Here is a 25188-nt window from a genome sequence, read left to right as displayed (position 1 = left end):
AGCTACTAAAAACAAGTTTTACGAGAAGCCATCAATATTTGACTACCAGCTTGCTTTTCAACAGTTGATAAAGGATTTTAGAAAAAAAGGATTAAAAACATTATATTGTTCACCAATGGGATGTGTCAGGGACTTGATTCCACCCTCCATTTTTATTGACAACATAAAAGAATTTCAAAGGTCTACCGGTGCTAGCATAAACGTCATAGTTTATGAAGAAATGTCAACAAGAAAACTAAGAAATGGCCTTTCTTATGTTTAATTTGTTAAGACGCTACAACAATCCTTGGGTGTCCCAAGACAGTCGCATAATTCCAACAATCAAGAAACCTGCCCAAATGACTCCGAAGCTGTTCGTCTTGATGATTCTGACAACAAGGGAGACCATTCCTCAAAAGATCTTTCCCAACATAACATCATGTCTTCTGAATCTCTTGCAAATTCTGCTGATCTAGCCAACATAGACACTGCAAACATTACATCCCCAACTACTGAGCTGCACCCTGCTGTCTCCGACCCTACACTGCTAGAGTCTGCACTCGGTGATAAAGTGAGAGTGTCTCCGGGTGTTCTCACTTACAGTGAGACACTAAAGCAGAGTAATGGTGTTTGTGCGGGGGTTGCTGTGATCAGCCCAAGTGTAAATATTAAGGAAGCCAGTAAATCGAAATGTCAAATTAATATAGAAAATACCACTGTAAATAGTATTATGTTAGGTGAACAAATCGAGGAAGTTTTTTTAGAAATAGCGAAATAAATAATACATTAGCTGTAAGTATGGATGATTTTGATTGTACTGTAAATAATAATGCTAAAACAAATAACAATGCAAATCAAGAATACTTAAAAATTTTACAGGTCAATATCCAGTCTATTAGGAACAAAATATTAGAATTAGAACATTTTTGTGCCATAGAGCAAGTGCATGTAATATGTGTGTCTGAACATTGGCTAGAGGAGCTGGAAGTTGAATTCTTTGTCCCTAAAGATTTTATTGTTGCGGATATCATGTGTAGGAAGAGTATAAAAAATGGTGGGGTAGGAATATTTTTAAGAGAGGGGTTAACGTTTACCAAAATAGATGTTAGCTTATTTTGCATTGAGCTTCATTGTGAATTTAGCTGTATCCAAATAATTGATTATGATCTTATAGTTTTAAGTGTTTACAGATCTCCTAATGGTGATATTGGTTTGTTTCTGGAAAATTTTGAGCTTGCTGTAAAAAAGCTGTTAAAGTCATTTAAATTTGTTGCTATTGTAGGGGATTTTAACATAGAAATGATAAAAATGGAAAAAAAGTCATCTATTGAATTTGCCAATCTGTTGCGAAGTCTAAATTTAGTTTGTACAAATAAAAAACCAACTAGGGGAAAATCATGCATAGATAATATAATTGTAAACTTTTCATCAGATTTATATAACATAAATACAGTAGGAGGTTGTTTTGCAGACCATGAACCTTTAATATTAGATTTTTTACAGAAAACTATAAAACAATGTAACAACTCAACAGGAGGAACAAAACAAATAATACGAAGGCAAAATGAAAGTAATATTAAATACTTTGTTGATCAATTGGTACAAGAGAAATGGGAAATGATAATGGACTATAAAATGGGTAGAATAAATGAGAAAAAACTATTTGATAATTTTTTTAAGAGAATAGTATCTTTGTGGCATTGCAGTTCCCCATTAGTTAAGTGTAAACAAAACAATAGACATAAGAAAGGAAAACTTAAATGGTATAATGAAACGTTAAGGAAACTTAGGGAAAAAATGCTTGTTTGTCATTCTATTTATAAGAGCTTACTCAAACATAATTCAAATAATTTGGAAAATGCCTATAGAACCTACATTGATTGTAAAAAGGCCTACAATCGTGAAATAAAATTAGCCAAAAAGCAAGCTTTTGAAAGGTATATTGATAAGGCCCCCAACAGGTGCCAGGCTGCTTGGGAAGTTATATCACATGAATTTTCTCCTACATCAACTAAATCTGAGGTTTTGGATGCTGATAATCTAAATAACTATTTTATTGAATGTGTTAATGAGCTAGAAAACAAAATTCCTCTCACCAACACACCTGCGCATGAGTTGTTGGGGACTCCCCCTATAGGACAATTACATTTCCAATGGAGGGAGGTATCATGGCAAGAGGTTAACAATGTTGTAGCTAACTTTTCCAATTCAAAAACTATGGATCATTACTGGTTTTCAAATTACAGCATCAAACAAATAATTCATTTCATAAGTGAACCTCTGGCTTTTTGTATTAATCAATGTCTGAAAATTGGTTATTTCTCTGACCTTCTCAAAATTTCTAAAATTACTCCAGTATATAAAAAAGGCGATAAAAATCTTCCTAGTAATTATCGTCCTATTTCAATAGTGCCAATCTTTTCCAAAATTTTTGAATGTCTCATGCATAAACAAATTAATGAATATTTTGAAAACAACAATTTATTGACAAATTCACAGTTTGGATTCCGTGAGGGTAAATCAACAACTGCAGCTGTCTTAGAAGTAGTTAATAAATCTTTAAATGCATTTGAAAATAAACAAACTGTTTCATTAACTTTATTTGATCTTACAAAAGCATTTGACTCTGTACCTTTTAATATTTTATTCAAAAAACTTGAATTTTACGGTATTACAGGTGAAACTTTAAACATTTTAAGATCCTATTTAACCAATAGAAAACAGTATGTATCTGTTGGAGGCAGTCATTCTGACTTAAGATTGGTTGAAGTAGGTGTTCCACAGGGCTCAGTTTTGGGACCCTTCTTGTTTTTAATCTCGATAAACGACCTGCCGAAGAATGTTGATGCAGACACTGTTGTGTATGCTGATGACACAACTTTGATTGCAACACATAGAGATATCCATGAGCTTGATTTAATTACTAATGAATCAATAACGTCAGCACTAAATTGGTTTTCCTCAAATAAATTGATGTGTAATCAAGAAAAAACACAGAGAATTCTTTTGAGTCTATCCCCACTTGATAATGAATTAAAATCAGTAAAATTGTTAGGATTCCAAATTGATTCAAAATTAAATCGGCAAGAACACATAGAAATCACATGTAAAAAAATTTCCAGAGTAAATTATCTAATTTGGAAACTCAGAGATTTTGTTAGTAATGAATACCTTTGGACTACTTATTTTGGTTTTTTTCAATCGCATATTTCTTACGGGATTATACTTTGGGGACACTCCCCCCACACCCATGAAATTCTTTTATTGCAAAAAAAAGTTATACGAACAATCTGTGGGGTTGGCCCTGTGGATAGCTGTAGACTTCTTTTTATAAACCTTAAAATTTTGACTGTAGTAAATTTGTATATTTTTCACATACTCCTCTACACTAAAGCTAATCTACATCAATTCACTTGTAGAGATAGTATACACTCTTACAATACAAGAGGCAAATCTAATCTAGAAATCCCTGCCCATAGATTGGCCAAAACACATAACTGCCATAAAATAAATTGTATACGGTTTTTTAATAAATTAGGTCTGGCAGCCAAACTGGTTCCTTTTAATAGGTTTAAGTCAAAAATGTTTGAGTGGCTCACCAAAAATCCATTTTATTGTATAACAGAATATTTACTTTCTAATGTTGACATTGATTTTTAATATAGAACCTACTACTGTATTTTTTATAGTTTTTATAGTTTTAGTTTTGACTATGTCTATTCCTTGTAAAAGGTCAATGACAATAAAGTTCTTGATTCTTGATTCCTTCACCTCTTCCTACATCGCGGACCTGTTTCCCTCTCTTCCCATAGCATTTTAAGATTGTAAATACCTTAATCTAATCACCATAAACATTTTCCACACTCCGGACAACTCACCTTGACTACTTCCTTCACACCACATCCTACGTCACGGACCTGTTTCCCTCTCTTCCCATAGCATTTTAGGATTGCAAATACCTTAATCTATTGGTCATAAACAGATCCCACACTCCGAACAACTCTCCTTTACTACTTCCTTCATAACACATCCTACGTCACGGACCTGTTTCCCTCCCTTTCCATAGCATTTTAGGATAGCAGATACCTTAATCTATTGGTCATAAACAGATCCCACACTCCGAACAACTCGCCTTTACTACTTCCTTCATAACTTCCTACGTCACGGACCTGTTTCCCTCCATTTCCATAGCATTTTAGGATAGCAGATACCTTAATCTAATCGTCATAAACAGTTCTCACACTCCGGACGGCTCACCTTGACTACTTCCTTCACCACTTCCTACATCCAGACCTGTTTCCCTCTCTTCCCTTAGCATTTTAAGATTGTAGATACCTTAATCTAATTGTCATAAACAGTTTTCACACTCCAGACAGCTCAACCTGACTACTTCCTTCACCACTTCCTACGTCGCGGACCTGTTACCCTCCCTTCCCATAGCATCATAGGATTGCAAATACCTTAATCTAATGGTCAAAAAACAGATCCCACGCCCCGAACAGCTCGCCTTTACCACTTCCTCCACCACTTCCTATGTCGTGGACCTGTTTCCTTCCCTTCCAATAGCATTTTAGGATTGCAGATACCTTAACCTAATCGTCATAAACAGTTCCCACACTCCGGACAGCTCGCCTTGACTATTTCCTTCACCACTTTCTACGTCGCGGACCTGCTTTCCTCCCTTCCCATAGAATTTTAGGAATGCAGATACCTTAATCTAATCTTCATAAACAGTTTCCACAATCGTCATTTGATTATATTTATGATCTATACCGTTTCTGTTCTAATATCTGTGGAATAATGCTATCAGCTATTTCTTTATCTACTGCATTCAATAGTCAACAGCTGATCATATGTCTTTGTTTATGTGTCAAATACTGCTTCCATAAGGAATACATTGAAACTTTGAGACCCAGTTGGGCAGATTCCTGAGAGACTTTTTTAACGCCATATAGATGTTGGCACTCACCGATATGGTCTTTATCCCCATGCAAAATTTGAAAACGATTGATTCAGACGTCTAGGAGGAGTTTGCGTATTACAAAATGCATAAGAGTCGACGTATAAGAGCTTCGCTCAATTATCTTAGAATAAAAAAAATCAAACAAATTTGTTTTTGGAAATATTTACAGTAGACTCCCTCTTATCCGGACACCTTTTAACCGGGGACAAAGTTTAACAAAGCATGCATAGACCTAAACATCATACCTAACTAAAGTTTTGCTGCTCAAAAGGCCAATTCATTAGCAGAAATAACTTGGATAAAAGGCCAGTGCATCGTTTATGGCAGGCCGCTCATATTTCTGTAATTTAATGTATTTGTGCATGTAAAATTTTTTATTTGTGTATTTTGACGATGACATCGTGTTCCAATAATTTTATGTTAGACGACAAGGCTTGAAAATGAAACGCCAGTTTTGAAACTAGTCGCTTGTAAAACTATTCAATGATTGACGACGTAAGGTACGTAAACCTATTTTATACTGTCTTAAATCAATCCTGGAGGCGATGCTGAATAAATTAGACGCCAGTCATGCGAAAATTGCCTACAAATACAAGAACGCCAAACTAAAATTATTGAACACATGTCAGAACATAAAGTTTAAGAAAAGCATGCATAGACCTGAACATCATACCTAACTGCCAAATAATTAGCAGAAATAACTTGGATAAAAGGCCAGTGCATCGTTTATGGCCGGCCGCGCATCTTTCTGTAATTTAATGTATTTGTGAGTGTCAAATGTTTTATTTATGTATTTTGACGACGACATCGTGTTCCAATAATTTTATGTTAGACGACAGGGCTTGAAAATGAAACGTCAGTTTCAAAACTAGTCGCTTGTAAGACTATTCAAAGATTGACGAATTAAGGTACATAAACCTATTTTATACTGTCATAAATCAATCCTGGAGGCAACGCTGAATAAACTAGTATTAAAGTTATATCTTTCTCCTCACCATTGGCAGAAGTTTTTGCTGAATTCCCTGATATTATTCGTCCTCCAGGCTCACCTCGTGCTGCAAAACATAAAACAGTTCATCATATAAATGTGACACCTGGTCCTCCTGTTCACTGTCGACCACGTTGCTTACATCCTCAAAAATTGAAAGCTGCCCGGAAAGAATTTGAGGAGATGGTTAAGCTTGGCATTGCTCGACCCTCCGAAAGCGCCTGGTCCTCGCCTTTGCACATGGTGCCTAAAGGGTAATGGATGGCGTCCTTGCGGTGATTACCGTGCTTTAAATGCTCGTACTGTTCCTGACAGATACCCCGTACCACATATTCAGGATTTCACGTTCAATTTAGCAGGCTGTACACATTTCTCTGCCATTGATTTGACTAAGGCTTACCACCAAATTCCCGTCCACGAAGATGACATCCAAAAAACAGCAATCACCACAGCATTTGGGTTATTTGAATTTCCATTCATGACTTTTGGCTTGTGCAACACCGGTCAAACATTTCAAAAATTCATAGATGAAGTTATTCATGGCCTTGATTTTTGTTATGCATATATTTACGACATTTTATTAGCGAATTTCCCATATAGGGAATAAGCTATTACCGTAGTACTCATGGTAAGACCTGGACACGGGACCGATTTTTTTTTTGTATTGAGGTCCCTAGAGGCCAAAAACACCATCCGTTCAAATTCATATATATATATATATATATATTTATATATATATATATTTATATATATATATATTTTTATATATATATATATATATGTCCTTTAGCACGATAACTCGAGCAAATATGATCCGATTTTGATGAAATTTTGTACAAACGTGTAAACCTACGTTTATTCGAACGAGTTCGCCATCCAGCATGACCAGACCATGGGAACGGGGGTTTACGGGTGGTTTTATGGGGTAAAAATAGGTTTTTCCCATTTTTGACCCAAAAAACATAAAATTTAGCAATTTCTTTCCAAACCATTTTGTAGAGCTTAAAAAAACAAATAATTTAGTATATTGAAGCGTGATTATGGGCCTAATGGTTACGGAGAAAATTCCAAAAAATTATAAATTTAAAATTCCCATGTTATTCTTATGGCGAATAAGTAAACTGTTGCAGTTTGCTTGTTTATGAACATATTTTGATGAAATTTGGAAAATGTTTTTATTTCTTACTAACTATTAACATTTTACAAAAAAAAAAAAACAGTTTTACCCTCCCTGATGCAGCAAACCTAAGTACTTGTTAAACTAATTCTATTTAAATCGGGAATAAATGTTATATTTTTAAGTAGACATTTCAGTGTAAATCCAATCAGTCAAATGGAAATTTGCTTAGTCTGCAGGTTTGCTGCGGCGGGGGTATTTAGTATTTTCCCAGTCTGAAGAAATGCATAAAGAGCATCTAAGAATGCTGTTTGAACGACTTTCTCACTATGGAGTATTGGTAATTCCGTCTAAATGTGTAATTGGTGTACCAGAAGTTAAATTTCTAGGTTATTTAGTCTCATCTTCTGCAACACGTCCACCTCAGGGGCCCTATTTTTGAAATGGTTGACAGTTGACTCTACAGTCAAAACTCAACCAACGACAGGATTTGGTATTTTTGAAATCCAACAGTTTGGAAGTGAGTTGGAAATCAGTAGTTGAGTGACTCGTTTTGGAAATGTAGAGCATACGACCGCCCGAAATTCAGATGACGCCATTTTAAACCAATCACAATGCAGAGTTTTTGTGATCTTCGATTTTACCTCTTCTTACTCTAAAATCTGGATCAGCTAATCTCAATCTAACATATTTCGAGAAACTGTCAACTCCGTTCTTGAGGGATTGAGGTTATGTCTTGCTTAATCTTAGTGATTGCAAAAGTACCTTAATATATAAACTTATAAGTATTAACAATAAAATTTACTATGGATGTTTGTTTGTTTTATGGTGTAGCTCATTATAAGTTTAGGCATATCCTAAATACATTATTATTTGCTTTCTTCGTATCTATTTCAGAACACATCACCTTATTTTAGTTTTCTTCATCGTTTTGTTTCATGTTATTTTTAATTGTGTTTTTATTTAGGTTAAAGCTTATGGCTAGGCCTATTTGCCATTGCACTGAAAGCTTATCGTAACTTAAATTAATTTGATCCCTTTATTAGGTGAATGGTATTGAAACAAACTATGATATTGTTCCTCTCTACCACAATCTTTAATACCTTAAATCATAGGTCTAATAACAATAATTATCTTTTAATAAGTTCAATTAGTATGCCTAGTGTATTTCAAACAAATTAAATAGTCTTATAACAAAGTAAATAGATTAAATAGTCTAGTATTGACACAGTAAATAAAATTAACAATCGCATAAAGTATTGTTTGCTAAGACATTGACAACAAATACATAACCTCTAAATCGCAATTAGTAAATTAAAGCAATAACAAAACAATATGGCGTCGACTCAAAAAGAGTTAATTTTTGCCGAAAGAGAGGAAGAAGAAAGTGCAGTCAACCTCCACCCAACAGCTCGATAGGTGTTGAGTAGTTTTGGTTGTATAAGTCCACCGTCAATCGTTTCAAAAATACGAAACGATTGGAAATAGAATGACTCGACACTCAACTCAACAGTCAACCATTTCAAAAATGGGGCCCCAGGAGAGAGTCACTATGGCGACAGATTGCAGGATACTGGTTATGGCTTCTAATGTATGATCTTTCTGGAGCTGCGATTTTGTCGATAATGTCCTATTCGACAAACCTGAAACCAATTTCAGTAACAAAAGATCCGTGTTGAAGTTGCATTTGTCACACAACCATCCACATTCATCAGCCAATTTATAAAGATCTTTTATATGTGGTAGCTGTCAACAGACTCGTTTGGTCCTTACTCTCTTTGAAGAAACCTCGTTCGTTCATAAATCAGGTTTTTAACTGAGAAATAGTCATCATATTTGTATTTCACGTGTTTATAAGTCTTCCTTTTATCAGGGGGAAGTCCAATAGATGTGAGTAATGAATCAGCTTCACTTCCTAAACAATAGTCTAGACAGTTTACCTCCTGGTTCTCCTCTTTCTTTGATAATCCCGATGCTGAGCTATAAACATCAAATCTTTGTATCTATTGAGACCATTTTGCAGGTTCCCGGGTATCAAAAGGCTCCAGTGGCTCTAGATGAACAGTACTCACATGTGGAGATGGCTTTTGAGATTTCTTAAATAAATTAGTCAACAATTTTGTCAATTCATCAATTTCCGACAATACTGACATTGTGGTTGTTACTAAACCGCCAAACCGCTGTCACCATGTAGTGGTGCCAAATAATGTTTCTGAAGAAAAATGTACAACCTGTTATTTAAGTAACTAGGTAAAAACTGAAATATAAAAAAACAAACAATAATCATAACATGTGTTAGCAAGTTAAAAGTAAAATATTAAACCAGCTGTAATTACAGTAGTGTACCAATAGAATCAATTAGGCCTACTTGTATGATGTTTCAGAAGATATTTTATTCTGACTCTTCAATTAATTATATTCAAGCCTATTTACCTATATACAGTCCTACAGAAAAATATTAGCAAAATTCAACAGAACTTTCACTACCTTCCATTTTTAAAATAGCCCTCTTACCAAACAACTAAAACATTCCTCCAATGTAAATAAATACTAACAAAAACACCTTCCTAGACCTGGGCTGTACTAATTCATTGATCAGCTGCTCTCATTTAACCCTTTCAGAGCTATGCAACGATATATCGTTGTGCGTCTTTTTCCCAAAAAATGCTATAGAACGACATATCGTTGTTCGTGTTTCATCCGAATAGGGCTAAGCGACGATATATCGTGTCAGCGCGTCTTTCAACCGGTGTGAGTGTAAATGGGTATATCAGTTGTTGTTTCGAAACAGCGACGGTTTCTTTCGATTTCTCATACGATCGAGGCCCAATATATCGTTCCTTAACACTTTTATGATAAAAATGTTATTTTTATTGATTTTTTTCTCGCACACTAGACTTCACCCCCGTGGCAAGCCTAGCATTTTTTGGAGAATTACAAAAAAATTCTAGCATTAAAAGGGTTAATCAATTAATTATATCATGAAATCTTTGAAAGCACGTAGGGTAGAGCCCTTAGGATATCTGCCTGTATGGCAGAGCCCTTAGGAAATTCCTTCATACCAATTCTTTTCGGCAAATATACACACCCAAAGCTTAAGTTTGATGTGCTATATGCCTATATTTCTTTTGGTTAGTGGCCTTAAACAATGACAAAAAATTTGAGAATTTGACTGTACCACTTTAATAATCTTACTAGTTACTAATATTATAAATCCGAAAGTTTGTGTGTTTGTGTGTGTGTGTGTGCGTGTGTGTTGCTCAATCACACATAAACTACTGGACGGGTTGGGCTGAAATTTGGCATGATGATAGCTCACATTTCCGATTAACATTTAGGCATATTCTTAGCTCAAAATCCTTTCGGGCTCCACCCCAGTGGCTCTGTAGTTCCCCATGTTAACCTTATGAGTGTTCATATTTAAAGGGAATTAAAGAATTTAGTCACCTGTTTCAACTAAAAAATTTGTTCTATGACATGCAAAAGCATTAAATGTTATAAGATTTACCAACAGGGTGCAGCACTATAATTTTTCTGCATTTATGAAAACAGCTAATTTGAGCCATTGACTATATGAACTAAGCAGCAACAAATAACTGTGATATGCAACAAGAACTGTCAAAGTTGGACTCTTTTCAGTTATGTTTATGTTTTTAATTTCTTGAATAATTTGTGATATTTTGCAAATTTTTTATATATTTTTGTCTCTGTTGTTTAGGTGAAGTGGTATACCATAAATTTAAAGAAGCAAATTTTATAAAAATGTGCCCTCCCCCATTGCAAACGCAAAGCTTGAGTATAACTGCAATAAGCATTTTATACTTATATGCCAACCCCGTACGAAGGGCAGGTAGTAGTCAAACTGCTAGTATAATATAATTTCCAATGATGTTATTTTATCAAATTATGTTATTTTTATACCCTACTCATTTCATTCAGACTATTACATTGAGCTTAAAATATTCCTCAGTTTTAATAATATCTTCTTGGTTTATTTCAGGTGCAAAACCTAATTTTGAGCTGTTAGCAGCTGAATGTATCTGTAATTTGGCACTTGGTGATGCAAAATCTTGTTTTATTGTTGCTAAAGCAGCTGGACCTTATCTGTTAACTACCTTAAGCGGATTCAATGACAATCTGAAGGTTAGTGATATTTTATTGATAACAACTGATCAAATTATGTTTTTGTGTTAGCATTGGATCGATGGTATCAAATCAAATCGTTTATTTGCATATTAGATTTGTATACAATAACATGTAACAAATATCATGCATTGTCAATATTTACATAACTAAAACTAAAACATATAACATGAGACTTAGACAACATAGGACCCTTTTATATACACATTAGAGGTTTATAAATTCTGAGACAGAATAAAAAGCATTCGAGCCTAGAAATTTTTTTAAGTGTCTCTTATATAGGGGTAAATAGTCTAGGGATCTTATTGCCAGAGGCATTTTGTTAAAAAATGTGATTCCCCTGTAAAACGGACTCCTCTCAAAGGCCGCAGTTCTGTGCCTCGGATAACAGAGATTGCCTCCATTTCTCGTTCGGTGGTCATGGAAATGTCCTAGATGTAGAAATTGACCCCTGTTGACAAAGGTTAAAATGAGGACCTGCTGAATGTACAACGAATGCACTGTAAGGATGCCAGAATCTTTGAATACTTCCTTGCAAGGATGACGATGGCAGAGACCGAAAATGCGCCTCAGAATCTTTTTTTTGGAGCTTGAGTATTCTTTCCAAATCAGGAGAACTTCCCCAAACAGCAATGCCATAACGTAAAATGCTTTCGCAATAACCACAATAGACGTCCAGAAGAACTTCCCTGCTACAAATTGAACTGAGAATTTGAATGGCAAGCAGAGCAGAACTGGTGCGGTTAACAATGCTTTGCACGTGACCATGCCATTTGATGAAGGAATCAAAAGTGACACCTAGGAATTTTGTGGTCAATGAATGATTTGTGAGTTGCGTTGCAGGGATACTTTGACTATTCTGAGACACAGGGCCGGATTTAGCATTTTTGCGCCCCTAGGCCCAAATAATTTTCCGCCCCCTAGTCTGGTCACAGTTACTTTCCTTCAAACCTTTATTAAAAACTGCCTATATCATGGCTATAGGCCTAAGTTAATTGCTTGAATACTACTCCTCGTCGGAATCATTGTAAGTTTTTTTTATTTACTTGTTTAGCCTTAACAAAATGCCGTCTTAAACACTGTAAGCAATTTTATGCTTTTAATAAATGATCACGTTTGAGGCCGTGGGACTAAAACAAAACAACTCAAACCACCGAGAATTTCTGAATAAAACATGGCCATTGATTCAAATTCCAGGCCCAAAACCTGAACTCCATACAGTACGTGATACCATAGATTAAACATAATCCTTTAGTAGATTTGTCATAATTTTGGATTAGCTGAAAACAATTCTTGTTATTTAAGGAGTATGTTTTATCTATGTTTAAACCTAGTTTATCAAAAATAAAACGATCTAATCATCAACAATAGGTCGTTTCCCGTTTATATTACAAGAAATTAAAACACACATCCTAGAACTAACCCTAAAATAATAGAAACAAAATTACGTTAAAACTAACGTCCAGTATCACCACCATGAACTAGACATGAAAATATTTTGAATTAACAATGTCATAAGAAGTCGACTTGAGTTATACTTAGTCTATGGTCGTACTGCATCTAGGTTATATTTCCAAAGCAAAACAGAGCAATATTCTGGCCAACCATACCGATCCTTAGGTCTGAGGAGAAAATGACAGCATTAATGGTGCTTTGGGGGGTATTGAATGTTTCTAAAATCTAATGCAAACTGAGATTAATATTTTTTCGTTAATTTTAAACTTAAATCCATAGTTGTTTTAATATTCAACACAACGTATTATATATTTTAACTTGATCCTGCAGATTGTTGTAAACTAATCAAAAGACTGGTTAATAACTTTTGTTTTGTGAAGTGAGGGTGGTAACAATGTCAAGCACGCATGCGCCCCTAATCACTCTGATCAGTAGTGCCAAGCCCGAGCCAGAGCCAGCATAGTGGCCCAGTGCAGTGACAATACGATGCGTACCCCTTGGGCGCTCGTCAACGTCAACATCCCTACAGCCTACTCCCGTATAACCAATGTTCGTTAGTAATTTTGTAACGAAATTGATGCGTAATTCTGAAAAATATTTTAAATTTCATAACAATAATTTCTTCCTATGAACTTCAGAAGTTTTTTTGATCAACTATGACTATTTATTTTTATTTTTAGATAGCCTATAAAAAAATTCTTCCTGGCCGTGCGCCCTCTGGGACCTTGCGCCCATAGGCCCGGGCCTATTGGGAAATCCGGCCCTGCTGAGACAAATCAATCAGACCAAAATTGAGACATTGCGTTTTGTCTTTGTTAAGGAGAAGACCATTGTACTCAAACCAACTATTTAAGCTCTTGATGACCGAGGTGAAGCTGTTCTCTAAGCTGGTTGCATTTGGGGCCTTGATTAGAAGTGCTACATCGTCAGCGAATAAACTCATGTGACAGTCATTTCCTTCATAGTGGAGATCATTGATATACAATAGGAATAAAACAGGAGAGAGAATGCATCCTTGGGGAACCCCTCGCTGAGAAAGCATATAAACGATGAGATCAGACCTGAGGAACTATTTATGGAGACTTTTTGATAACGGCCAGACAAGAAAGAGCGGAACCACTGCAGAGCAATGCCTCTGACACCATAATGAAAAAGTTTATCCAAGAGAATAAACGCAATGGTCCACACAATCAAACGCCTTGGATAAATCGCAGAAAACCCCCATCGTCCTCTGCGATTCATCCAGGGATCGCAATATCCAGTTCGTGAAGTCATAAAGAGCAGAAAGAGTGGACTTGCCCTTTTGGAAACCATATTGATGTGGACTTATGTTATGAAACCTTGACAAATGATTAGAGAGACGACTAAGAACAATCTTTTCATAGATCTTTGATAATGTCGACACCAAAGCAACAGGCCGAAAGTCATTTGGCAAGTGGCTGTCGTTCTTTTTTTGAAGAGGGTATATATTTGTGAACTTGAATTTTGATGGGAATTTCCCTTGCTCTAGGGAATGATTTATCAAAATAGACACAGGGTAAGCCAACTGATTACCACAAAATTTCAAAATATTTGGAGAGATACCGTCCCACCCACATGAGTTCTTACTCTTAAGCGAACCGATGACATTTAACACCTCTATCAACACACCATTATCAAAAGTAGTTAGCAAATATGTAAACTAAGCTTTGATATAGTACATCTTTATATTTCTGTGCATATTTTTTTATAACATTAGCTGAAATTCCAAATATTTACATAGGCCTAATAAGAATGTCAACCCAATAATTCTTCAAATGAATTGAGGTGTACATTATTTAAATGTCTCAATAAAGTTTTGATTTTTGTTAAGGTTAAGCTACAATTTTCTTTGACCCAAGGGTTGGTGATAAGTTTTTTCGTAATTAACCTACACAAAGTAAGCAAAATATCTCCGCAGTATTCATAAAAAAATATTTTATGAGAAACTTATTAATTACCAATATTTTGCTTTTCTTTGGATGCTGCATCGGCAAAGAGACCTTTTATTAAATTTGTAACCATTTTTGTTATAAATATACCCCTACTTTATCTATATCCATAAAAGAGGAAGTATGTATGTTTATGTATAAACCCTATGGACTCTGAAACCGCTAGACAGATTGTAATGAAATTTGAAGGCATTATTAAGCATTATTCAAGGATGGTTTGTGTGAAGTTTGGTGCAGATTTGTCACAAGGGCTACGCCTCTGAGGGTTTTAAGGGGTCCAATGTCAGACTTTTGGAACTACAATGTTTACAAATATCTCTGTACTCAAATATCAATCTATCTGTATATAATACGAGAAGCCGTTTTTTGTTAACACAACTCCCTTATTTGTGGACTAATTACAACTTTACAGGTGTCAAAAGATATGTCTCCATATGTAGTTTTGCAATAAGGTTTTAGAATTTAAAAACTCCTACCCTCAAGGGTGTGAGACCCTCTCAAAGGTCGAGGTTTCCCCATAAGAAATATAAAGAGCAAATTTAAAAACAAAAACAATTGTTTATAAAAAAGAAACTCATTAGCTTTTTGGGAGTAACTATTAATGTTTATAATATTCAGTAGGTTAAGACCAAGTTAAGTTAATCAGTTTTGTTGGAAGAACAGAAAATGCCTCGAGTTCAAAGTATTCATAACTACGAGAGCACGCCCCGTGGTCGAAAAATCGACCAAAAGTATGTATTGTACAAACTTCTCTATTTTCATCCCACACTGTAAATAAAACATGTGATTGGAATGTCTTCCATTTGTTTTGATTTTCTGTTTATATTGTGTTGTTATTTTGTCATCACCATAGCAACGCATAAGACCCATGTTAATTTTTTAAAATTTCAAATTCATTTTTTGTGCTTATTTTTGAGCCTATTTTAATTTATAAAGGGATTCTGCACACCTACAGGAATATAGCTTTTTAACGGTATGCGTAGATTTTCCCTACGATACACACGAGCTGAGAAAAAAGGTTTTAAAGAAACATGCTTGCCTATTAATATATAGATAGATACGGTATAAGATAATACCGTATCTTATGCGTATGAGGAGAGTAGAAAAAGAGAGTCCTGATCCAACAGATACACACCTAGATACACATTCACTTGGTGAGATAGATACTATTTGCCAGTTCTGCTATGTAACTTACTTTGGAAGTAAAAAATATACGAAGAACATAGTGTTGTCACGGTAGTAAAGTAAACTTGCCTAATGTCAGATAAAATTAATCCATGCAAGAAATGTTTACTTCTGACACTGACAGAGCGAGATATTTCAAAAGATTTAGTAGAAACTACAATAATGCCTTGGCTATGGTAAGTTCAAGTAGTAAGATTATACCAAATCTTGGCGGACCTTATGTTTTTATTGTTAAGGTTTGTATTACTCTCGCTTTACTTCAATTGAGAAAAAACGCAAATGGATTGTTTACTTCTAGGTTATGTGGCCATTTCCTCGGACAAACTTAAATACAAATTTTTTTTGACTAAATTCACCAACACAATCCAGACATTTCAAGTCAAAAATAAGAAGTTTCAAAAACTAATTTGCTTTTGAAACTTTTAGTGGCAATATTAGACCAAACATAAGTGAAGGAATTGGTGTTTATGTATTCAACGATCGAGTAGTTATGGTCAAGTTTATTTTTATGATTCAGGAGAGGCAAATAATATACGCTGTTCAAAAAGAGAAAATGAAAACTGCTATCTAAATCGTAAAGCTACAAGCGTTATCCAACCTATTTCGACAAATGAATCCATACTTTCAAAACTTTGAGACAGTTATTAAGAGAAACTCCACTTAACAATGTGAGAATGTTCTGATGCGGGGCATTATACTGTGACTGACAGACAACACGTTAAAATATGTTAACCAACTTTCAATGGTGTTGCTGCTTTAGCCTATTCAAAGCAGATTATGGCTGTCCAGTTGGTGATCCAGAGTTTGTGGGTAAAAAATAGAGCACTTGAAATGGTTGATATCACCCCACTTTTCAGGATTCTCTACGGGGAAATTTTGTTGATTCAGGGGGATGTCTCAGATCAAAGAAATAAAGTGACCCAACGTAAATTACTTAACACAGGTTATCAGTAAGGCAACAGTTTTCTTCAGTTCTCAATGCTGGAAAAACTTTGTTGCAACAAGTGAACTATAATTAAAGCAGAGTGTTAAGCATTCATTAGAAATTATCAGTTAAACTTTAAAACATTAACTGGGGGGGGGGGGGAGCGAGCTGGTGTAGTGCTTAGAGCACGGGACTTCGGTCCCTGGGGTCCCGGGTTCAAATCCCGCCAAATCAACAATGGATTTTATCTAAGTGATAATGCCGCAACCCCTGGTCTAGCCTGAAGTAATGTGAAAAACAATCCCAGGCTGGTGCCTAGCGTCTTAGGACAAAAGACAAAAAAAATACTAATGTGAAACTTAAATCCACCCAAGCTGTGCAACGGAACCAGACTGACGATTCAAAAAATGACACCAAACTTGATCGAAGCTACAATCATCAGTGGTAAGTTTAAAGGAGAAATCAAATCAAATCAAATGAAATCAGTTTTATTCCACAATATATACAAAATTTACAATTTTTCAAAAAATCAAATACGAATATCGGAATTAGTCTTATTCCCAAGAATACCGATGATTTCATCCGAATTACCGTTTGAATTCAAGCTACTACAATTTCCTTTGCGTCTTGCTTTCGCAATCACCATTATAAGGCACATGGGCAATCCCTGACTATCGCCGGTTTAAATTTAGAAAATGCATGCTTTTCACATGGACAGCTGTATGTTGCATGCTCACGTGGTGGTAGGTAAGCCTAAAAACTTATACTGTATATTCATACACCTAATGAAAAAAACAAAAAACATTGTTTATCCACAGGCAATTAAGTAAAATAAATATTTTATTATTTATAACCTAAAGAACAAATTACCATTTAAAATAATAGTTGTTAGCGCAGACGCGCTGCGTGTAACTGCTAGTAAAATAAAATATGTCTGACTTTTTCAGGCAATAAGTGTTTGGGCATTAGGAAATCTAGTCGGAAGTGACGAGAAGACGTGGAAGATTGTACATTCCCAAGGACTCATGGGGAAACTATTGCAATTAGTATCAGAAAATGATAATCTGCCAGATATGAGAGAAGATCTAATACACAATTCACTAACTACTTTGACTCAATTTCTTCGAGTTGGAGCCCAACATTTGACGTAAGTGACAGTAAAAATAACAAATACAGTAAAATTGTATGTGGTAAAAAAATGAAATAATAAAACCAATACGAGGCAACGCAATACAAGCATCTCAGGGTGGTAATTGATTCCAAATTAAGATGGGAAACCCATATACAGGGTGTTCATTTGAAAACTTTCCATATCTGTTGTGTGCAAAGGTAAGGCTTTTAACACTTGTTTGTTCTCATTTCCCCCTAATTTGGACATGCCAAATCCAATAAAATTATTTTCAATTTTGAAAAATGCCCCAAAAGGGCCCAATTTGGGGGGTAGGGGTGCTTTTTGAGAAATTTTCAAATGTAAACATGGGTTGTGTGATACATCAATTTAAAGGTCTAATCACCCCGATCATTTTGGTGCAAATAAAGTTTAATTATCTTTAACCGTATTTACAGGGTGGGTCAAAGCGTTTTAAAAAAGGACTTTGAAGTTAAGTACCGTATTACCCTAACTACTGAACGGAACAGCGCCAAATTTCTTTCCAAGCTTATTCTTGAGCTACTCTTTAAGATAACTTGTAGTAAGGGCATTTTCCAAGTTATTTTCTAATTTTTAAAAAATCTCAAATTTTAAGAATAAAAGAAAGCTGAAAACTCAAAATTCTTAAATAGCAAGGTATAACAAATTTCATACCACGTGAAAGGTCCTTTTTTAACAAACATTTTACGTATTTAAGTTTTCTTTCTATCTCTTACCGTTTGAAAATTGCAGTGGAAAAACATAATTTTCCATGGTAAAATTATAACTAGTTTTCTAATAAAACACATTGCACTTTGTTCAACGATGTAGTAGGATTCATAACAAATTGATCGACTACTTTTACGTGTGTCAGAATTCATCTTGGACCCTTCATCCTGTTCTTTTCTCAATGGTAACTGAGCCAGTTTCAGAAAACTTCCTAACTAAATCATTTACAGCCATATGACTCAAGGTTATACCTGGATATCTATTGTTAAACACTTTGCAGTTATCCTGGAACACTTTTGTTATGACCAATAAGTAAAATAAAGTATATTTTTTTAAGTTTACACCATATTTGATTAGGTACTACAGGAAATGGTACTTTTGAAATTAGTACTACCATTGACTAGTCAATGGTACTACAGAAAGCGGCCCACGCTTGGGTTTTTCTCATCAGCTATAAAACTTGTTTCTCACAAAGTAAAACATAATGACTTGTTTGCCTATCTGCCTAAAAATAATTATGAATTGTTTCCTTCAGTTATTGCACCATTAAATGTGTCTAGAGACGAATTTTGGCTGTTTTATTAGAAAACTAGTTACAATTTTACCACAGAAAATAATGTTTTTCTACTGCAATTTTTAAACGGTAAGAGATAGAAAGAGAACTTCAATACGTAAAATGTTTGTTAAAAAAGGACCTTTCACGTGGTATGAAATTTGTTATACCTTGCTATTTAAGAATTTTGAGTTTTCAGCTTTCTTTTATTCTTAAAATTTGAGATTTTTTAAAAATTAGAAAATAACTTGGAAAATGCCCTTACTACAAGTTATCTTAAAGAGTAGCTCAAGAATAAGCTTGGAAAGAAATTTGGCGCTGTTCCGTTCAGTAGTTAGGGTAATACGGTACTTAACTTCAAAGTCCTTTTTTAAAACGTTTTGACCCACCCTGTAAATACGGTTAAAGATAATTAAACTTTTTTTGCACCAAAATGATCGGGGTGATTAGACCTTTAAATTGATGTATCACACAACCCATGTTTACATTTGAAAATTTCTCAAAAAGCACCCCTACCATCCAAATTGGGCCCTTTTGGGGCATTTTTCAAAATTGAAAATAATTTTATTGGATTTGGCATGTCCAAATTAGGGGGAAATGAGAACAAACAAGTGTTAAAAGCCTTACCTTTGCACACAACAGATATGGAAAGTTTTCAAATGAACACCCTGTATGTCTCTCAAAAGGGAAAATTAAGAAAAATTATATTTTTATCAATTTGGTCATATTCACAAACATATCAAAACAATATATTATGCTTACAATCTATACACAAGATTGTAAACTCACCTTATAATATTCATTTAGGCTTGGCCTATTCTATAAATGTTTAAAGTTAATAAGTTGACAAAGATATATGGATTACAAAAGGTGTTTTATTTAAAACAAATGAACAATTAACATGCAATGAGAAAAGGCTTGACGTTACAATGAAAGGATTGACAATGGTGTGTGGGGTTGAAATTAAATTGAAATAAAAGATAAATTTGAATAATAACTTGAAGGTTCAAATAATTTAGATGTGATATATCTCAGGGTAGGGTGTCGTGCTGGCTTGAATGCTAAGAATGAATAAATTTGATAGTGTCCAAATAGGCCTAATTAATGTGTTAAACTTATAAATCCCAACAATGAAAAATCTAATTTTGGTGTTGTCCAAAAGGTAAGTCCAATTAGCACAAAATTTAAAAGAGTTTAAAAAAAGGTTATACTTAATTTTGAAGATAACAATGATGGAGTTGAGTCCTCTTGAGGTTTAGGCTACTGTGATATAACTTGAAACTGGTTTTCTTGATGAATGAATTTGATTTAGGTAAAATTTTGACTCCTTCTTCTAACAATTTCAACTTCTCCAATGGCTTTCTTCTCTCTCAATTACAACTTTTAAATGTTCACATCATTCATTGTTGAACACATGGGATCACTTTCACTGCTTCTTAAATTTTGATTCCTTAATGACTAATTTTGAAATGATATTATAAGAAATTTTGATGTATTGCAATTCTCTTACATATTTAATAAATAATTAGGTTGTGGGTTTTGTAAAAAAAAAATTGGCTATGAATTAATATTATTAATGATTAATTGAACATATTAATGAAATTAAATAAATTAGGAAAATGAATATTAGGGCAGCCTTTCTGAGGAGTGATTATTAGGTGTATGAATAAAAGTTAACATTAAAAAAAAATTAATACTAAATAATGAATGAAATGAAATAAGGGCAAAGAGCTGGTTCGTTCGGGCACTGTGCACAAAAGTACAGAGACCGTTTTCCTTTTTTCCTTCTCTGTAGCAAACAACGCATTTTCGCTGACGAACTCTGGCTGCACCTTCCTTTTTCTCAATTTTGGACAGGACATGTGGCACTGGGCGGCTGGGCGGAGTATTAAGTTGACTCCGTAAAGGCTGCAGTTCTGGAGCTGGTATTTCCAGTGCTGATTGTATTACTTCGTGTCTGAAGTCATATAGTGTCTCTTTTCACCTGGATTTGCCAGGGAGAACAATTTGTAGGCGTTGACCATTGACATCATCGCAAAGTGAATAAACACTTTTTTATACCATCGAATACTTTTGTGTTCGAAAGGGTAATACGCTAACAACTGGTCATGGCGATCAACACCCTTCATATGTGCATTATATTTAATGATTGGAAGGGGTTTTTCACGGAGCTGGTTTCTTTTGTTCCTTGATACACCCATCGTGTTTTTGTGTTCCGTGGAAATGTACATCACTGTACGTTTATCACGCCATTTTCCCACTAGAACGCCCTCCGCGTATCTAGCCAGTGTTTCACCCTTTTGTAGCTTTGCACCTTTCACGTCTTCAGGATTATGTTTCCTATCGGCTCTAAGTGTTCCAGTTGAGTACGTTCCGCGCCTGAGTAACTCACTTGCCAGTACAAAACTATTATAGTAATTGTCCATATACAATGAATGACCATTACGAATCATTCCAGACACAAGAAACTCAGCAACTTTCTGGGCATGTCCCTTTCCACCCAATTCCCCACCTTTTCCAGAATAAATCGTACATCGTACCATCAAACCATCAGGCTCACAAACAGAATAAACTTTCATGCCATACTTATGCTTCTTCCCCTTTATATACTGACGAAACAATAGTCGTCCTCTCCACAAAATCATATACCTTCATCTAATGATAACTCTTTCCCTGGGTAGTAAATCCTCACCATAGTATTGTTGAAATTCTCTATAAAATATTTTACTTTGACCAATCTGTCATTAGACTCTTTAGTGATTTCTGCAAAATGTAAACATCTAAAAATAATCAGAAATCTATCTCTTGACATATGTTTACGAAAGTACTTGAGGTCATACATCTCAATTGTTTTCCAGTAATCCCTTATTCGGCTTACTCTTACATTCCCCATGTGAAACAATAGGGCTATAAACCTTTTCAGTTCAGGAATCGTCAGTTCCTTCCAATTTCCTATTCTTGAATTAGGTTGCCGTTGTGGTCCGTAGTAGAGTTGTTCGGCATATTGATTAGTATATTTTACTTTAGACTCTAAGGTAATTTTGTCAAAAAACAACCAAAACCAATCACTAGGCCTACCCTCACCTAGCACATTTATTTTTATTCCAGGTTCCCCTCGAAAAGGTAATATGTCCCTCATGCCTGCTGTCTGCGTAGACCAAATAGGGTTATAGTCCATTGGTGCATCTTTATCATCACTTATATTCTCACTACAGTGGCGGCGAAGTTTGTTCGCCGGGCCCCCCTCTCCCAATGATCTTTAAAAACATTTTCCCATGTATTACCGCCTAACCTTGCAATTTTTCAATAAACTTGACAAGGCATCTCCCGAGGCCTCATTATCGTCTTCCATGGTCGCGGCAAAATCGTAAATACTTCCCGTAGTCATAAGTCATGGAAGAAACATTATCATAGTTTACCGTGATTGCAAATGCAACCAAACCTATGACATCATTAGATAGCAGCATCATTGTCTCCCACGTTCACGCCCCGATCTAATATCACGGCCTAATATCTCCCCGCGACCCGTTGGTGGTGATGGATAAATCATTTTTTCGTAATCGTGGCTAAATCCTAGATATATCTCTCGCTAAAAACCGTCATTATCGTCTTCCGCAATCGCGGAAAAATATTGAACAACTGCGGCCGCGGAGACATCGTCATCGTCACCCGCGGGGAAATGTTCTCGTCGATATCCGCGATCGCGGCAAAAGCATAGGCCTAATCATTCAATTTCGTGAGCGTGATCCTTACGGATATAAAAGCTTTTACTTTTAATTGTGCATTATTAATTGAATACTGAGAAAATCGGCACGAGCTTGATTATCTGACTTTGTGCTTGATCTCTCAAGCTTGTAGTCCAGGCTCTGCTCGGCTCGAAAATCGACATTATAGGCCTATTATAAAAATCAACCGTTTCAAAAGCAGCCCTATTTTGAACCGATCTGATTTGGCCTGAGGCCCTTAGGTAAGTAACATTTTTTACCCGACTCGATGTAAACACATCTAAAGTGCGAAATAAACAAATCTAAAGGGCAGCCTCCTAATAGTAAGACACGAAATGAAATGAAAATCCTTCTTTAGCATCAATGAAAGAATAGAATTATTTATTAGCTAGTGCCCTAGCCACCTAGGTTAATTTGCCGATTTTGGTCGTAACAAAATTGTCAAGTTTATTTAGTCGAATCAGCATAGAGGATCCTCTATGGTGTCACCCGCTGGGGGCTAGGGATGATTAACATTAATGTTTTATCTTCCTAGGCCAGAGGCCACATTGGTTTTAAATTCGGCCCTATTATTATGCAACCAATTTTGACTGCGCCTTCATACAATTCACGAGGACAGTTAATGCAACCCGCATGACTGATGACAATTCTTTTACTTAGGTTGGTAGATAATTTATATAGATCGGTCAAGTAATAGTGTTAGTGTAGCTGTTGTAAACTACTTGAACTATAGGTCTGAACAAATTTTCATCATAAAAAAACGTATTTTAATTCTCATATAAATATTTTTATGATAGGGGGGGACCCATGTGGCTGAGCCTGTCACACTATCGCGGGCCCGTGTGCCGGTAAAATTTACCGAAAATCCCGGTCAAGGCTCACGGGCCCCCCCGCACCGCGGGCCCGCTCACTACTAACGTCAATTTCATTGTCACTTGTCTCATCACCTTCCCCGTCACTAAATACAAAGTCTGGATTATCCGGGTCCGACATTTTAGAAGAAAAACTAACACAAAAACTCCGAAACAGCGATCAAAACAGTCGCGCACGTGGTCCGACTTGACACTGACTTATAGTTACTGAAAGCGCCACACCTACCGTCGCAGCAGCACTGTCCAGTGAGAACCCACGGCGTCACAAAATACAGTATATTATTGAGCAGTGCTGTGCAAGGTTTCAAGTTTCTAGCTCTAATCCTGGCTTAAAAATAAATCATTTTGTACTGCATTGCAGCTTGGGAGCGATCGCACCCACCAGGATGGCATTAGGGTTCCGTATGGGAGCGATCGCTCCCATGCCGCCGTGAACGTGTTAAGAAAATCTTGAGTTTTTATGTCTTGAGCCAACAATAAAAATGCAAACCATGTTGTTTGTAGAGGAGCAGAACACCGCATATAGGACATACTGTATGCTCTGGTGTGTGTTAGCTGATATGTGTCAGTTACTATTTTACTACTTGTAGAAGTATGCCTAATCGTTTCATCACTAGGTATTTTTTACTGGCAGGACAAGATCCTCACATACATGATAATGATTGGATGATGGCTATGTATTTGTATTTACATGTTTGACTCATTTTGTCACTTGAAGGGTAAAACTAGTTTTCAAGGATATTACTACCATGCTAACATCAGCAAGAAGAAGATGGTTAAGTTTAATAATGATACATTAATAGGGTGTTTAGAAAAATTGTGGCTTACTTATGATTTCTGTGAACTAATACTGATGTGTTCATTTTAGGGCTGAAGAAATACAAGACACCACAAATACTATTGTCAGACTGAAGAACTCTACAAGCGAAGAGCTTGTCAAGTCTATCTATCTATTATCGTGTATGGAAGCATCAGAACCTCAACTAATTAACCATAAATTACACCTGAAATGCTTAAATTTCCTGGTAGACGAGGACATTACTGTTGAAACAGTTTTGAAATTCACTGCTTGTGTCAGAATTATTGCTAATCTAGCTGCGGAAAATTCTGGGGTTTGTGCTCTGGAAATAATTACACATTGGAAAAGTGTTCAAAGGATAATTCAGAAGATTTCTCTAGCCACTTATACACATTTGAGGATCGAACTTGGATGGCTTCTTGGTAATATTGTTAACCACTCTTCAGCACAAGTTCAGAATGAAATAGCCAAATTCAGTAATGATATCCTACAGTATGATTCAAAATGCTTATTTTTACCACTCAACAGTGTTGTAAGCTGTGATTAGATTAGAGCTTCGAGTCTGAAAACTAATAAAGGAGCTTAAATACGAGTTTGGCATAAGTTTTTGTTATTTTTTTAGTCCGACCCATAACAACTATGGGGTCACAAACGGA

General features: G+C 35.5%; 1 protein-coding gene across 2 annotated transcripts in view; it reads left to right on the top strand.

Annotated features, from left to right (window-relative positions):
* The window catches only part of LOC128982791 (importin subunit alpha-4), a 41198-nt gene extending 16074 nt beyond the window's left edge, over positions 1–25124 (top strand). For both annotated transcript variants that reach the window (XM_054401798.1, XM_054401797.1), the window contains 3 exons: positions 11048–11190; positions 17673–17872; positions 24602–25124. In XM_054401798.1, the coding sequence (XP_054257773.1) occupies positions 11048–11190; positions 17673–17872; positions 24602–25079 (821 nt within the window). In that variant the 3' untranslated portion in view covers positions 25080–25124. The remainder of the gene's footprint in view (positions 1–11047; positions 11191–17672; positions 17873–24601) is intronic.
* Positions 25125–25188: the final 64 nt, after the last annotated feature.

Source organism: Macrosteles quadrilineatus, unplaced genomic scaffold (assembly GCF_028750875.1).
Source record: "Macrosteles quadrilineatus isolate MER2022 unplaced genomic scaffold, UCM_ALF_1.0 Scaffold_1__1_contigs__length_201487025, whole genome shotgun sequence".
In the NCBI taxonomy this organism is placed as follows: Eukaryota; Metazoa; Arthropoda; class Insecta; order Hemiptera; family Cicadellidae; genus Macrosteles; species Macrosteles quadrilineatus.
This window is presented reverse-complemented; position numbering and strand designations above follow the sequence as displayed.